This window comes from Spermophilus citellus (genome assembly GCF_964194105.1).
Source record: "Spermophilus citellus genome assembly, chromosome: 11".
Taxonomy (NCBI): Eukaryota; Metazoa; Chordata; class Mammalia; order Rodentia; family Sciuridae; genus Spermophilus; species Spermophilus citellus.
The window spans coordinates 88126093-88143722 of record NC_138192.1 but is presented as its reverse complement, the minus strand read 5'-3'; the positions used below and the strand labels follow the sequence as shown (position 1 = coordinate 88143722).

The following is a 17630-nucleotide window of genomic DNA, read 5'->3' as shown; positions in this document are numbered from 1 at the left end:
TATATTTTTAAAAAGTAATATACAAATGAATTTATTGATTGAAAAAATGGTAATAAACATATTAGAAGCAGCAGATAAAAGACAGGGCTAAGTTTCTATGCTAAAGAGAAATTATATCATTGTATGACTAGTACTTGAATAAATTTCAAGCAAATTTAGCAATAAATTTGTGTAGATATGACACAAATTTTGTGAGGTTGGCTTATTTTTTTTAAATTAATACATAACAATGGTATACATTTATGGGGTACCATGGGATATTTTAATGCATGCATAAATTGTGTAGTGTTCAAATCAGAGTGAACACATTTATATCTTCAATATGCATCATTCCTTTGTGGTGAAAACATTCAAAAAATTTTAAGACAAAATATAGAGTACACTATCATTACCTCTAGTCACTATATGTGCAAGAGAATACAGAACTTCTTTCTCCTATCTATATCTTAGCTTACTATATTCAAGTAGAACAGATTAGCTTTCAAAAAGTAATTATGTTTTTGTCAGAAATAAAACTTATTTTGGGAAATAAGTATTTCCCAATTTTATAAGTATGTCCTCATATTTATTAGGTGTTACACAATGTAAGTGTTCCCCCAAATTTACATTTTGCAGTCTTAGCTTCCAATGTGTTATTAAAAGGTAGAGTCCTGGGAGGTAATTAAGTCATGAAGGTTGAGCCCTCAGGAATGGTACTAATGCTCTCATAAGAGACCACAGACAGCTCATCAACTCTTTTTCTGCCACTTAAGGGTTATAAGCAGAGGGTGCTAAACAGAATCCAACCATGCTGGCACCTTCATTTCAGATTTCCAACCTCCAGAACCTTGTAAATAAATTTCTTTTGTTTTATAGATAAATAGTCTATAGTATTTTACTATAGGAACCAAACTAATATATTCAGCAAGTATAAAATATCAAAGGGCTCCACTTATTTCTGATGACATCATAGTGAAAGGGTTGAGTTCATTTAGAATTCTTTTAGAGAACTTTTTGGAATATTGATCAAAGTAACCACTCAATAAGAATATACCGAATCTCAAGAATTTCTCAATAAAAGCTGGGGAGTTTTCAGACAGGGATAGAGTTGAGGACTAGAAACATGAAAATATTTGAGAGAAGTAAACATTATAATCCAGTCTGAGTGTTGAGTGAGATCAGTCAAACCAAGGACATGTGAATTCTAAGTAAAGATAAGCTAGTCAAGGTCTATACTGGATCACAAAGAATCTTGAAGAATGACTCAGATTCATAGATTAGGGAGAAGAAAAACTGTTAAACTAGGAGACTGGAGGACAAAAGCACGGTATGGATGTGTGGATTATAAAAGACATGTACTTGAAGTAGCCAAGGCTCTGGAGATTTGACTGAAAGGCCAGATTGGGGTAAATCTTGGGACCACCTCCTCATAGAGGCAGGGCCATCTTTTTCCACGTTGTGTGTGAAAACAGCATTGGGCTCAAAACTCACACACACGCACAAAAAGTGTTTTAGAAAGAGAGTTTAGTTATTAACCAATATTACTATTGGTTAAAATCATAACACAGAAACAATAGCAGCCTTTGACCTTTCATTCAAAATACATATTTAAGCAAATAAAAACTAATTATGTTGTTATATGTGAAACATTATTACTAAAACTGTTAATAAACTTCCATAAGTTATAAATTAAGACAGAACTCAATAAAAACTTTCTGGCTCGTGATTTTGTCCAAATTATATAGGATGAAAATGCTTTACATATATTATAAATAATGCCTCTGGATAGATGTATGTTTGATTGTTTGTTGTTGTTGTTGTTGTTGTTTTCTCTCATGAATGTTAACGCAAATTCCCTTAATGGACTTTGTATACTGTAGCCTCTGAATTTAAGAGCAAGTAGAAAGGGAAAAAGAAAACTAAAGACAGTTAAAAATCAGTTTACCTTTTCACTTATATTCGTAGTAAAGAAAACAGTATTACTTCCCGGAATCACAGGCAGCTTGACGCCAAGGGGCAAATCCAGTAGCTGAGAGGCTCCCACCCCTGGAAACTGGGTCTTGTGTACACCCTGTCAGGCACAATTGGACACTTTAGTTGTTCCTCTTTTCCGTGGGTGAACCCCTTTGGTTCAGGCCAGTCTCCTCCCACTCCCACTAAGGAAGCCCTGGCCTCTCATTCCGGGTTGCAGGGGTGCTCGCACCTGATGCCCGTGAAGCCCTCCAGCCTCGCGGGGGCCCCTGCTCCAGCTCCGCGGGTGCGCGCCAAGGGGGCGCAGGGCTGGACCGTTACACTAAGGCCAGGCCCTGTGTGGCTAGGCCCTCCCCAGCAGGCCTGAGACCCAGCAGAGAACAAAGACCCCGGGCTTGTGGCCACTCACATCTCCGCACTGCTGACTGTCCGCGGCCACGCTGCTGGAGCCCGTCTTGGTGGCGGCGACATTGGCAGCCTTGGAGCAGGCTCTGAGGTACAGCTCCATAGCCGGCTAGGCCCCGGTCCTCCCCCGCCGCCCTCCGGGCTCGCTTTCCCGAGCAGCGCTTCGCCGTCGTCCCTCTGTCGCGACCCGACGGGCAATGGCCAGTGCCCTGGGTCTCGAGGCCCCACCCGCCGCGTTCCCGCTAGAACGTCGAGGACGCGGACCAGCGCAGCGGCCTCGCGGGCGGTGGCGGCTCGCGCAGGGGCCAGAACCCTCCGGTTGGGAGGACCGGTACTCAGGCCTGGTCCCAGAGACCGACTGCAGTCCAGATCCCCTCAGAAGATCCAAACCCACAAAGCTTGGTTGCGAGGTGGCTGGTTAAGGTCTCCTGAGCGCGTCGACGAGGGGTTCTGGCTTTCCACACCTGCCACATACACACATTGGCACCAGCCGCGACCAGGCTCTGAGGGCTTCTTTCTACGCGAGGTCCCCAGGGTGTTGCAGTTTCCACTGGCCTCCTCCCTCCTCTGGCCTTGATCTTTCCTTGCTGGCTGTCTTCTCTTTTACTTTTAGGACTGTCTTGCTTTATCCTGTTTCCCTCTTTCTGTTTTTCTTAACCACCCAGTCAAATTTCGTAAAGTTCCCGCCTCCTTTGCTCCACCCACCGAGGTAGGCACAGCCTAGAACAGTGTGTGACATAATGGCTCCTGACTTTAAGCCGCATCATGAAGCTGGGGCAGATACTATTTGAACTCAGAAGCTAGGACTTGGCTTCAGAGATTCGTTGACCCACAACTGTTCCTCCTTATTTCTGGGCCCCTAGAAATACTGTGCTAAACACCTTTCAAATATTTAATTCTTAACAACAGCCTTGCCAATAGTTATCCGCTTTTTTTTTTTTTCAAATATTGAGAAAGGATGATGATCACTATTAAATCATGGCTCCAGAGGCTGTTTTCTTAATCAGTATAATCTTACTTTTGCTCTCTTTTAATTTCACTTGTATGAATAGGATTCAGTTTGAAATCTGGGCAATATAGTCTATTGCCAGCTCTCTATGTGGATGTTCCACAATCAACTCATTCAATATACTGAAATTGCAAAACACATACACACACACACGTACACACACCCAACACACGCACACACAGACACCCTTCACCAGTATAAAACGAAGGGCTCATTCTTGCATTTTTCATCTAATTGAAGGATACTTATGGATACTTCCTTTTCCCTTGTGCCCATGTACGGTGGACACTTAAATCTTGATTGTCCTTAAAATTAATTTGTCCCTTCTTATCTATCACTTCACTACTCTCCCAGTTAAGCAACTTATCACTTTTTGTTTATTTATGTTATTGCTGTGACCTTACAACAGAACTTTTTACCCCACTGGTTCACCTTTTATCTAACCGTTCTTTGATGGCAAACTGACCATTTCTCTTGCATTAAAATTCCATTTACATTAAGGAAGACTAAAAGCATGTGACAGCCTCTATTACTTAATCTGTGTTTTAGTTTCTTATTACTGATCTAATAAATTACCACAAATTCATTGGCTTAAAATACCAGAATTATCATCTTATTGTAATGAAGGAAAGTAGTCAAAAATGAGTCTAACTGGACTTAAACCAAGTGTTAGAACTGCCATTATACACAGAGTGTAGATGGGTGCGTTCTTTTTCTTGGGAAAACACAAAAGAATGAAATCCATGGACACAGGGTGAGAGCAAATCATTAGGATTTATTAGAGTAATAGCAGAGGTCCCCAAAAGGAGAGACCCCAAGAGGGCGGGGAGTATCTGTTGTCTAGGGGATTTTATGGGCACCATCTGTCCCTGTAGTTGACTGGTGGTATGATAGGATTCAGAAAGGGACTAGTCAACTCTATTTTTCTTCAACAAATCTGGGGAAAGCAGTTTTCAAGCCATTATTAATATAAAGGGGGTTGTGGTGCTGAGGGCTTGTTGGCACAAGTGGAAATGCTTTAGAGAAGATTTCGTGCTTGGTTCTGGGTAAGGTAGGGGTAACTAAGGAAGAGCTATTGTAGTTGAAGCCCTCAGAGGCAGTGACAGGATGTTCTCCAGGCCTGATGTCTCCTTCTAGGACAATATGGTCTCACTCCCTCTTTTCCTTCTCCCAGGTCGTTATTTTATCTGCCTATGGGTGGTCTATCTTCCTGCTTCATTGTCTCACCATGTTCCTTTTTGAGGTCTGAGGCACAATCTGTGTCCTTACATTTTCTGGCTTCTACAAGTTTCCCCACCTTCCCACTTCAAATCCAGCAGTATAGCCCATTCAAATCTTCTGATTCAGATCTCTGCCTTACTCTTCTGCAATTAATAAATTGTTGTGAATATAATGGGTCCATCTAGATGACCCAGGAAAATGTATTTTTTATTTGAGTGCAACTAATTTAGCAATTTTAATTCCATCAGCAATATTTTTTAAATTCTTTTTTTATATTTATTTTTTAGTTGGACACAATATCTTTATTTTTATGTGGTTCTGCGGATCGAACACAGGCCTCGCAAATGCTAGGCGAGTGCTCTACCGCTGAGCCACAACCCCAGCCCCCATCAGCAATATTAATTCCCCCTTGCCATAAAGCAATGTTTTCACAAATGTTGGAAATTAGGATGCAGAAGTCTTTTGGGTACTATTATACTGCTTACTGTAGACCTTCCTTCCCTATCTAGACACAACATTCCTGTGCCATCTCTCAAAATTGAACCTCAGATGATACAGGACTGTCTGTAGTTAGTTCTCTACATGGAGCCTGCTGATTCATAAATCTGTGTTTGCCCACACTGTCTCTGTCTTTGTTTTTTCACTTCATTGCTTAGCGAATTTCAATCAGCTTTTAAGGCAGCCTCTGTCATCATCTGTGGGAAGTCATCCCAAAATTCTAGTCTTTTAACAAATTCAGTTTTTCTATCATGCCCTCCATCTTAGCATTTTCACATTACATCAGAAATATGTGTTGACCCACCAGTCTTGTTCTAGAATGTAAACTCCTTGAGAGCAGGGACTGGCTGATACACTCTGCTTGCAAGGGTGATTCACTATGCTGGCTGATACTCTATTCTAGTGCCTAGAAAGTACTTGTGAGTATTTTATTGTAGTCCTAACCTATAGATGGGAACCAATGAAGAGTTTTAACAAATGCTCATTCTCAAAGAACACTCTGGCCGCAATATGGAAGGTGGGTTTATGGAATTGTGACAGAAGACATGGGATACTTCAGAATTTGTAGTCACATACAGAGTTATGCTAGAGACAGTTAGTAGGCTAAGCTGTCAAAATGTTGGGCTCTTCTTTATTTCAGCTACTTTGAAAAGAACAGAGTTTCAGGGAATGGTTGTTTTGGGAGGCTGACAAGGTGGAAAAAAGGATGGGAGGATGAGAATTTTGGGTCCCAGAGAGAATGGATAAGCCAGAAAGTCAATGAATTCACACACACACACACACACACACACACACACACACTCCACATTAAACAGGTAAGCTCTATTTTTAAGGAAAGTAGTTGGAAAAGAAGAGATCAAGATGCTTGAAGCCTATGCTACTTATATGTAAAGGGGAATCTGCTGTTTTCTTAGAGATGTTAAAGGAGAGTGTGACTGAGATTTATGAACTTTATGGTGTTTTCAGAGTTTGTTTATTGGTCTTTGCTTTATAATAAATCAGTGATAAAATTTAGTGCCTTTAAACAATGATCGGTTATCTCTCACAATTCTCCAAGTGAGTTGGCAGTCTTAGGTTTTGGCTGGGTTAGCTAGAGAAGGGTATTCTGGGAATGCCTTAGCCACATAACTGGGCCCTCATAAGGCTGGAAGGTTCAGATGGTTGGACTTCTTCTACACATGTTTGTTTTAACCCCCTGATAAGATGGGCCAGGCTTTTTTCACATGGCAATTTAAGGTTTTCCTTATCTTGAGGGTAAGTTATAGAGTCAGCCTGGACGGGAACTGCTCAAGGGCACAGATAAAATAAGGCTTATCCTTGGGGGTCACCATTGCAAAAATTCAATCATTCTCTTATCCTTATAGTTAATGTCCCTCCATATTTAAAACAAACAACCCTCCTAAGACTACCAAAAGTCTCATTCATTATCGTTATCAGGCTTAAAATTTAGTTATGTAGTAATCTACAGTTGCATCTAGTGGCAGCATCTTGGATACTACCTGTAATTATTTGAAGACCTAGACTATAAACCAACATGCATTAATAATCTATAGAAGAGTAATTTCCCCAAAACTTGAGACCCAAAATAATAATTTCTCATTGTATCTAATGTATCTCTTGTTCAGGTATTCAGTAGAGGCACAGAGGAAACTGCTTATCTCTGCTCTATGATAGAAGACATGAAGGCCAAAAGGAAAAACAGCTCCTTCTAAGGTTACCAAGAAACACAATGCTGCTTTTTTTTTAAGTTCCCATATAAGGGTTAATGTATTCAAATGTTGAACACATGAAATATTACATAGCTGTTAAAATCATTGGGACAGATTAGTATATGCTTCAGGGAAATGTCACTGTGACATGATATTGATTAAAAGAAGTAAGTTTAAGAACTTTTTTTCACATATATATATATATATATATATATATATATATATAAAATTCCATGTGTATTTTTTCTTTTTTTCTCATTTTTTTATTGGTTGTTCAAAACATTACAAAGCTCTTGACATATCATATTTCACACATTAGATTCAAGTGGGTTATGAACTCTCATTTTTACCCCAAATACAGATTGCAGAATCACATCGGTTACACATCCACATTTTTACATAATGCCATATTAGTGACTGTTGTATTCTGCTACCTTTCCTATCCTCAACTATCCCCCCTCCCCTCCCCTCCCATCTTCTCTCTCTACCCCATCTACTGTAATTCATTTCTCTCCTTGTTTATTTTCCCATTCCCCTCACAACGTCTTATATGTAATTTTGTATAACAATGAGGGTCTCCTTCCATTTCCATGCAATATCCCTTTTCTCTCCCTTTCCCTCCCACCTCATGTCTCTGTTTAATGTTAATCTTTTCCTCCTGCTCTTCCTCCCTGCTCTGTTCTTAGTTGTTCTCATTATATCAAAGAAGACATTTGGCATTTGTTTTTTAGGGATTGGCTAGCTTCACTTAGCATAATCTGTTCTAGTGCCATCCATTTCCCTGCAAATTCCATGATTTTGTCATTTTTTAGTGCTGCATAATACTCCATGGTATATAAATAACACATTTTTTCTATCCATTCATCTATTGAAGGGCATCTGGGTTGGTTCCACAGTCTAGCTATTGTGAATTGTGTTGCTATGAACATCGATGTGGCAGTATCCCTGTAGTACGCTCTTTTAAGGTCTTCAGGGAATAGTTCGAGAAGGGCAATAGCTGGGTCAAATGGTGGTTCCATTCCCAGCTTCCCCAGGAATCTCCATACAGCTTTCCATATTGGCTGCACCAATTTGCAGTCCCACCAGCAATGTACAAGAGTACCCTTTTCCCCACATCCTTGCCAGCACTTGTTGTTGTTTGACTTCATAATGGCTGCCAATCTTACTGGAGTGAGATGGTATCTTAGGGTGGTTTTGATTTGCATTTCTCTGACTGCTAGAGATGGTGAGCATTTTTTCATGCACTTGTTGATTGATTGTATGTCCTCCTCTGAGAAGTGTCTGTTCAGGTCCTTGGCCCATTTGTTGATTGGGTTATTTGTCAACTTATTGTCTAATTTTTTGAGTTCTTTGTATACTCTGGATATTAGGGCTCTATCTGAAGTGTGAGGAGTAAAAATTTGTTCCCATGATGTAGGCTCCCTATTTACCTCTCTTATTGTTTCTCTTGCTGAGAAAAAACTTTTTAGTCCATTCACAATGCTGCTTTTGATTCTTACTTTTTTGATTTGTTAGGCACCACTAAAATTATCCTCAGTCCAGAGTTAATTACTGTCCATTCTGAGCCACGACCCCCACTGTGTACCCAAAGTCTCATCAATCTGGAGATTTTCCAATCTGGCTTGTGGCACTGTTTTCAGCTATTTGTGAAAGCTCAGCATTATCTTGTTTGGAATAGTTCTTGTTATGGCATCTGGTAGTTTCTTCAAACAGTGTGCTTAAATAGACAGAGAATCCTCAAAGGTGATCTGTAGGACATCTTCAGCTCTCCTTTTTCAGCTTCTCTGTCTTGTACTGTAAGCGTATTTGTCTCCTTGACCTCTGGGAACATGTTCTGAACTCAAGCAGTCAGATGGGCTCCATCTGTATCCTCTCTCCGTATGCTTAGTCTAGAAATGCCTTCAAATTGGTAAACTGAGGCAACAGTATATCTCACCTCTTCTGTGTATTATTTCTCAAGATCATTGTCTTTTTAATCACCTGATAGCCCATCTCTTAAAAACTGTTTCTTCAAACAATATGTCTTTATATTTTTCAGGTGGGTTTCAGGAAGGCTAATCTTCTCTCCCATTGCTCTTTCTTAAGAGGAAGTACAACTCAATTTCAATTTCAGTTGTGGCAGATTAGAGTTTTGAATTCTTTGGCTAACAATCACGCAATCACACTTTCATTTTGTGAAAATCCTGCATGAATGAATTCTAGAAAGCACCCAACCCCACTTTTAACTGAAACCAGAGGTGGACATCTTTTCCACCCTGCATGCCTTGGCAGCAGGGTCTTTTATCCAGAAAACGAATTGATACAAAGACTCTCACATTGTAAAGGACCATGAAGTCCCCTGGTAGCTAATGTCAGCCACAGATAAGCAACAACATTTTAATCCAATTACATCTGTAGTTCTTTTCCTAACCTTTGTCTCATTTTTCTCTACTTGATTACCAAGTCTTTTTATGTATTCTCTGAGTTTTCTCAAATCTGTCCTGCAAGTTTTCTTCTGCCTAGGATAACCAAACTCATCTTCTACTGTTTGCAGTCCCAAACCATATCTCATATAATATACACTGTAGTCCCATTTTCTCTTCATTTTCATAATTTCTTAATGTAAATATCAGCAGAAGACACAAATGATTGGGTTTTGCAACCTCCTTATGCTTAGTTAAGAAAAAATCTAAGATCTTTAGGATATTGTATTATGATTCTCCAGGGAAACAGAACACAGAATCTCTTCACATGTGTGAGTGCTCGCTCTCTCTCTCTCTCTCTGTGCATACACACACACACACACACACACACACACATGCACATACATATATGATGTGTGTGTGTGTGTGTGTTTCGAATGATTGTGGAAATTTGGCCAATTCAAAAACTAATGGGATGGGCCAGCAGACGGGAGACTCAGGGAAAAGATGTAGTATGATTCCAAAGGCAGAATTCCTTTTTTCTTGGGAAAAAATTAGATTTTGTTCTGTTAAGGTGTGCAACTGATTAGATGAGTCTTATCCATATTATGGGCAGAATTATATTATATTCCAAGTCCACTGATTTAAATGTTAATCTACCTAAACCTTCCCTCACAGAAACATTCAGAATGATGTTTGATGAGTCTGAGCACTATGTCTCAGCCAAGTTGACATGTAGAAATAACCATCACAGATCCCAACTCTTTGTGTATTTCATTGAATCAAATTACTTTCTGAACCTGAAAAATAGGAATTGGTCATTTTAGGAAAAGCAGTTCAGTTTAAGTTATACTCTTTAAAAATATTGTATTTAATTGTTACTCCCTTATTTGGACTCAATCTAGGTAAAATGTTTTCTTTTTCTATTTATCACTAACTGTCATTTGATTGTACTTCTTAATTTCTTGAATGCTTAACAGTTTATTCAGTTATTTTGCTTCAAACTAGTCTTTGACATATAACCAATAACATTATATTAAGATAGGTTAACTTTCTTTATATTGTTCATTTTCATTAATATTTTATAGATTGACAGTCTCACAATAACTTTACCTCATTTTTCCTAAGAAAGTTCTTTTTAAATAAAATTAGAAGTAAAAACTAAATCTTTATTTCTGAGCATGTTGTCACATGCCTATAATCCTAGTAACTCCAAAGGGTGAGACAGGAGGATTGCAAGTTTGAGGTCAGTCTCAGCAACCTACTAATGTCCTCAGCAATTCAGTATTATTCTGTCTCAAAATAAAAAATTGAAAAAAGGTCAGTAATAAAACACCCCAGTTTCAATCCCCAGTACTGCAAAAAAGGATGAAGCTTATTAAATGTAATTTTTCTTTTTCTTTTTAAAATTATGTCACCTGTGTTTATCATTTAAACTGACTTTAAAATCATTGATATTAGTAAATTCATCAGATAACAGAAAATGTTCTTGATATTATGTGCAGTAATTGCTAATTTATTTAACAGTTTTAAGGGATATTTGCACGTAGAACACACCTAAAATTCTTAGAAAAGCTATCAAATAAGTTATAATTTAAGAGAATTACATGTAATAAAGTAGAATGAAAGTAATTTTAGGGACTTGCCATGACACGCAAGTAAATCAGTCAGGGTCACTCCAGGTGAATTGTGTTAGCACTGAGTAATCACACAGACACAGAAAGTACCTTTTGGGGGGTGTTCAGTGATGACTCCTCTGCCCCAGCTTGCACAAGGAAGGCAAGGGAGGAAGGCAAAAAAGAGAGCACACCTGAGACCCTATTTTTTTTTTGGGGGGGGACACTCCAGAAAGTTCCACCCAAATGAGACAAAAGATTGGGTTTCAGCCAGGTGTCTCCTAGTCCCATAGGGCGATGCCCACTCCCAGAGCTGTAATTCCTTGCCAAACAAAGGTGAGGTGTATCTGCTTTCGCACTGCAAGTGGAAGCCAGTCCCACACCTCCATTGCTCAAGGCTAAGTGTTGTGCTCAGCTCCTGTTCATGGAAGCCCCCAAAAGCAACTGACATACTGTTCTGCATAGACATAAAGTTTGAAAGGTTTTAAGGCTTCTTTCTAGAAATTTATAACAATGATTATGATGTGAAATGTCTGAGACATAATTAGGAGATGAAAAAGGGGAAAACATATCCATAGTAATGCAGGTGGACTGCTAACCAGATTACAGTTAAAGTCATAAAATATGTATAGGTAGGTATAATAATGGGCGGGGTAATATAGATCCCACCAGGGAGATATAAGGGATCTATATTACCCTGACTAATTTGGGGGGAGGAGTATTTACAAAGTAGCAAAGTACCTGAGTATTTGCGGGGGAGGGGTACCAAACACCCGGGCATCTTAAAACAACCACATTTTACTCTATCACAGTTCTGAAAGCTAAAAGTCTACAAAGGTATTTAAAAAATCTACAGGGTATTTACAAAATACCAAAGTACCTGAGTATTTGGGGGGAGGAGTATTTACAAAGTACCAAACACCGGGGCGTCTTAAAACAACCACATTTTACTCTATCACAGTTCTGAAAGCTAAAAATCTAAAATCAAGATGTTGGCAGAGTCATGCTCTTTTAAGGCTTTCTGGGAGGAAACTTCCTTATCTCTTTCTAGATTTTGGTGATTGCTATCAATCTCTGGCTATATTCTCTGTGTCTCTGTATATAAACTTTTCTTTCCTTGTCAGGCTACTATTAGTCAGCTACTTATTAGACTTGTTAATCAGCTTTTTGTCACCATGAACAAAAGACCTGATAAGAACAACTAGAGGAGGAAAAGTTTATTTTGACTCACAGTTTCAGAGGTTCAGGGCACAGTCAGCCAACTCCATTGCTGTAGGTCCAGGGTGAGACAGAATATGATGGTGGAAGGGCATAGTGGAGAAATGCTACTCAGCTCATGGCAGCCAACAATAGAAACAGGGGAGAAGGACCATAGGGAAGATGAACTCTTCCAGAGCATACCACCAGTGGCCCACCTCCTCCAGCCATGCCCCAACTGCCATAGTTACCATCCGGTTTGTCCATTAAAACTAGGTTAAACATCTCATAATCATTTCACCTCTGAATATTCCTACATTAACTATGGAGGCACACCTCATATTCTTACTCCCAAAAGCTCATGTCCATAACACAGTGCAAAATGCATTTAGTGTGTCTCCAAGAGTCCTAATAGTTTTAACATTTTCACCATTTCCCAGAGTTCAAATCTTAAGTCTCATCTGAGACACAAGGAAAACTCTTGGCTGTGAGCCCTGTAATGATGAAAAGCCAGTTACATATATCCAATATACTATGGCACAGAGTAAACATTCCTGTTCCAAAAGGGAGGAAAAGGGGTATAGAAAGAAGAGATGAAAATGAAACAAGTCTGAAATCCACCTGAAAAAATAATCTTGGAGCATCTGGAGCACATTGTGTTGAGATGTGATCACCAAAGGGCTTAGCCAGCCCCATCCCTTTGGCCACATGATCTCTCTCTCTCTCTCTCTTAGCCTCTCTCTTTGCAGCCAGAAATTTTCTTTAACTGTAATCTGTAAAAAGTTCAAATTATTGGCATTTCTTAATTCTTGGGGTCTCCATTTCAACTTTGGCTACACCTTTACAGCTTCATATATCACTCTCTCAAAGTTTGTCTGCAAGGATTCCAACCCTGCTACATTTTGTTTAGCCTCACAGACCTCCCTTTGTAATCTTGATGGAAGCCTCCATGAACCCCCAAGTCCAACATCCTAAATGCAGGATGTGGATGATGCCCGGGTCTGCTGTCAGACTGAGCAGTAGCTGAGTTGCCTTGGATTTTATCTGGGTAGCTGAGCATGATGAAACAAATCCCGGGGAAATACATTTATAGACACCCCTGTGCAAGAAGGATGTCCCCAAGGACCCTGAAATGTTTTTACTTCTATACCTTGAGGCTTCAGATGTGGTCTTGCTGAATCCTGAGTTACCCTCAAAGCATCTTTCCTATTTAGCATCACTTTAGAGCCTATGATGCTTCAACAATAACATCTTCCTTGACCCCAATTTTATATGCAGTTTTCTAGCCAGACTGCAAGTTTTGAAAATTCTTCAGCTCTGCTGTGTGTTCCCCATTCTTATAATAAAGCTGACTAAAAATATCCATGCCACTGCCTGAATGCTTTGCTGCTTTGAACTTTCTTCCATCAGATTAATTATTCCATCACCTTTAAATTGGGACTCACAGAAAGTGTCAGGAAATGCACAAAATGTAGTCAATTTTTTTGCCAGAATGTAACATGAATGGCCTGTTCTCCAATTTCCACTAGAGTCCCCAGCCACCTCTGAGACCTCATGTGTGCATCCTTTACTTTCCACATTCCTATTGGCATTCTGATCTTCTGAGCTCCCAGAAGAATCATCCAGTAAGTTCTGCTTACAATAGTCTAAGTCTTCTCTGGCCTGCATCTCCAAGCATTTTCAGATTCCTCCCACAAGCCAATTCCAAATACTTCTGAACCACATAGTTCAATCACAGTAAAAATTCCACTCATTGTCCAATTTCTGTCTTAGTCAGCTTTTTGTCAATGTAAGCAATAAAGCCTGAAAAGAACAACTTAGAGGAAGGAAAGTATATTTTGTCTCATGGTTTCAGCAATTCAGTCTGTAGTCAGCCAACTCCATTGCTCTGGGGCCCAAAATGAGGCTGAACACTTTGGAGGAATATGATAAAAGAGTGCTACTCAGCTCATGGTATCCAGGAGGCAGTGAGAATGGTGGGGAAAGGACCACTGAGAAGATGACTCCTTCCAGGTCATGCTCCCAGTGACCCACCTTCTCCAGCCATGCCCCGTCTGCCTAGAGTTGCCACCTAGTTAGTCCATCTAACAGGATAAATTGAGTATGTTTCTTGCCCTCCTGAGCTTTTAGAGACACCTCATATCCAAACCATAATTGTTACCAATCACTTGTTTAGGGGCCAGGCTAATCCAGTATAGCTTCATTGTTTTAGTGCAATTATATCTGTACATATCCTATTTTCAAGTAACTTCACATTCTGTGGTTCTCATTGGGCATGAATTTTGGGAGAATTCTGTTGAACCCATATAGTAAGGCATTATAAAACATCCTTTTGATGGCTTAGATTAATATTGCTGGATCAAGAAAGACTGTTCGAGATATTGATTGTCAACATAAGAACCTGAATCATAATAACAAAACCTAGTTACACAATCTTCATAATGTATGCAGGTTTCTAAACAATCCCTGGACCTAGAGAGAGAGCAGATTATATTAAGCCATCACACTTTCTTTAATTGATGCAATCAAAGTAGGCAGGAAACATGAAAGAATATTACACATCCATGTTCCCTGCAGTGGTCCATTTCTGCCATATAAACACTAGATTCTGATGAGTTACTACTTCTGATTAACCACCTCTCTTTATATTCCTGAAAAAATGGACTCAGATTTTGAAGTAAACCATCTTCTAAGTATATAATTCATCGAATGCCAAGTAACCAGTTTTTATATTTCTGTAAAATAGCTTCTGTGTTGTTGTTTCAGATATTTTTAAGCTACTTATTTTTACACGAGAGCTAATAAAAATTGAGGTTAAAAATCTAGTAAGGACTACATTCCTTTATAGCTCTTTGATAATTCCTTACCTTTTAAAGCACTTTACATTAACTGTGCATTGCCTTTTAATATATAAGCATTTTTTATTTAAATTATGCTAAAAATGTATACTATACACAGATTAATTAGTTCAGACCCACAAACAAAGAAAAAGCCCAAACTGCATATTGGTTAGTTAACTCATTCATGTATTCTCAATATTGCCGCAGTCTTGGCTGGGCACAGAATCACGAGCCACTCAAGCAGGAACAAAACTTTATTTTGAAAAAGCCGCCAACACTCTCAGCGCCAGCAAGCAAAAAACCGGTCCTCCCACGCGGGCGTCTAACCGGAACCGCCGTCTCCCGGAACCCCGGGTCCCCCGGACCTCCCCCGGAATTTCCTCCTACTATCCTTCCCCAACCAATGGGAACTCTCCATGAGTCCCCGTAACATGAGTCCAGTAGTAGGCCAAGGTGAACAGCAGGAGCGCAATTTGCATATGAATGTAAATCTTAGCATAATAATACCTCAGTGGCTAGCTGGCTTTACAACCAAAGGTGCCATACATCATATATTTTGCTTGTGGCTCCTAGCAAATATATATACTTTAGGTTATAGCACAAACAAATTAGAGTAAAATATAAAATAAGAATTACTCTTGAAATATATGTGTAGCTTTAGCATAAAAAATTAAGGTAGACAGACAAATAATACATCACATGTGGAGAAAATATCTTGGTAGTAAGAGACATTAGGGAAATATAATACAACATTAAATTACAGACTCAGGTGTAAAATTACCTGGTTTTAAATCCTCCTTATTTCAAAATTTTGCTTTAGTTTCTTTATTTTCAAATTACCATAATGATCATACCTATCTCATAGCATTTCTGAATGAGTCAAAGTGATAAAAACAGCAAATTCCAAAGAGATATTCAATTGGAGTTTTTTAATTAACATTATTTGATCAAATAGCATTAGTTGGGACAATCATTGATTCTTAAAATTTTTATTTTTATTGATTTTTCTTTTCTCTTATTTGTCAGAGTTTACTGTTTTTACGATATTTTACTGTTATTATGCATTAAGTATGCTTGGGGGAGAAAGTTTGAAAAATAGCTGTAAAACATTATTTAGTAAAATGAATATTTTTGCTTTATTAGTAACATAGCTATACTTTGTTTTTAAAAATGTTTACCTTATTTATTTCCAAAAATAATATTAAACCACACAAATTCTTTCTGCTTAATAATTCTTTGTATGAATGTACAGCAGATGATTTTCTATTATACACCTAAGTTTCAGTATGAATGCATTAATACAAATTATACTATCTCTCATTTCCAGAGGTCTGCTGTTTCCCAGTGATCCTTGTCTTCTGTTATTCATACTGTTATATAATCTCCAAAACTTAAAAAGTGGTATGGACTTAGTAATTTTCTTCTAAAATACAAAATATGACAATAGTGATAGGATATCACTTCCAAGATTTTCCTTCTACAGAGGTAGATGTCAATTTGGGAGCAATGTGTGGAGAGGCCATATGGCAAGGAATTGGGGCCCTCAATTCAAAAGCCTTTGAGCAACTGAATCTTGCCTACAATTATATAATTGGGGCTGGAGTCAAAGTCTTCCTCCTTTTGGTCTTCATATAAGACCTGAGATCTGCCTTCCGTTTAATTGCAACTTTGTAAGAAATGCCTACTGCTAACCTGTGCTCAGACTCCTGAGACCCAGAAACTGATATGCTAAATGTTCATTGTTTTCTTTTTTATTTGTCCTAAATAGTTATACATGAAACTAGAATACACTTTGACACATTATACATAGATGGAGTATAACTTCTCATTCTTCTGGTTGTACATGGTGTAGAATCACACCAGTCGTGTATTCATATATGCACATAGGGTAATAATAATGTCCAGTTCATTCTACTATCCTTCTTACCCCCATACCACCTTAGCACCCTTTATTCCCCTCTGCCAAATCCAAAGTAACTCTATTCTCCCATAGCCATCCTCCTTATTATTTAAAGTCATGAAATTTGGACAAATTATTATATAGCAACTGGTAGCTAACACTTTCTGGGTACTATTCATTGTGGTAGTCAACTGACAGGGTGATCATCAGTAAATACTTTTATTAATATTGTGAGACAGTTATCAAAACTCTGATTTACAAAGAACTTTGGGCTTAGAGAAAAATATTTCACTGACATTATGAATCTTTGAAATGGGCTTAGTTGCAAGGGGTCATTCTTAATTATAAAGGCATCTGCCTATCTAAAAAGTTTTAAAATAAAATGATTTCTTACAGATTAAATATATTCTAAAAAATCCTTGTACATATTTGCTTATCATGTTGGATTTCACTAGTACAAAATTTCCAAAAAGAATTGAAAACAACATTAAACCCACTTCATAGATAGAGCTTCATTATCATTAGTGTGCATAATAACCACGATGAAGCCTGAAATAAACATGAGGGACAATTATAGAAGAAGTGATATACTGATATCTCTCCCTGATTCTTTCTGAGATAATAAAGATACAATTCCTAAACTATTTTAAATACTTTAATAATCTGCTTTGCTCTCATTTATCTATTTATCAAAATCCATTTTTATTTGCATTCATTTTAGTAACCTTCTGCGTTTAATACAGAGGAATATAAATAAATATGTTGTAAAATGTAAATGTTAATAAATGCATACTTGTTGCTAATTGCTTTCTTGACCCATAAGATTGACTACCTGTCTCTTTCCTCATTTCAAATACAATATAAATGTATTTGATCAACAGGT

At 38.3% G+C, this 17630-nt stretch overlaps 1 protein-coding gene across 1 annotated transcript in view; it reads right to left on the bottom strand.

The window, feature by feature from the left end:
• FSIP2 (fibrous sheath interacting protein 2) overlaps positions 1-2610 on the bottom strand; it is a gene marked incomplete at its 3' end in the record, with an annotated part of 82527 nt that extends 79917 nt beyond the window's left edge. The window contains exons 1-2 of the mRNA XM_081261732.1: positions 2360-2610; positions 1925-2050 (exon numbers count right to left, since the gene is read on the bottom strand). Of these exons, the coding sequence (XP_081117858.1) occupies positions 1925-2050; positions 2360-2458 (225 nt within the window). The 5' untranslated portion in view covers positions 2459-2610. The remainder of the gene's footprint in view (positions 1-1924; positions 2051-2359) is intronic.
• Between the last annotated feature and the right edge of the window lie 15020 nt (positions 2611-17630).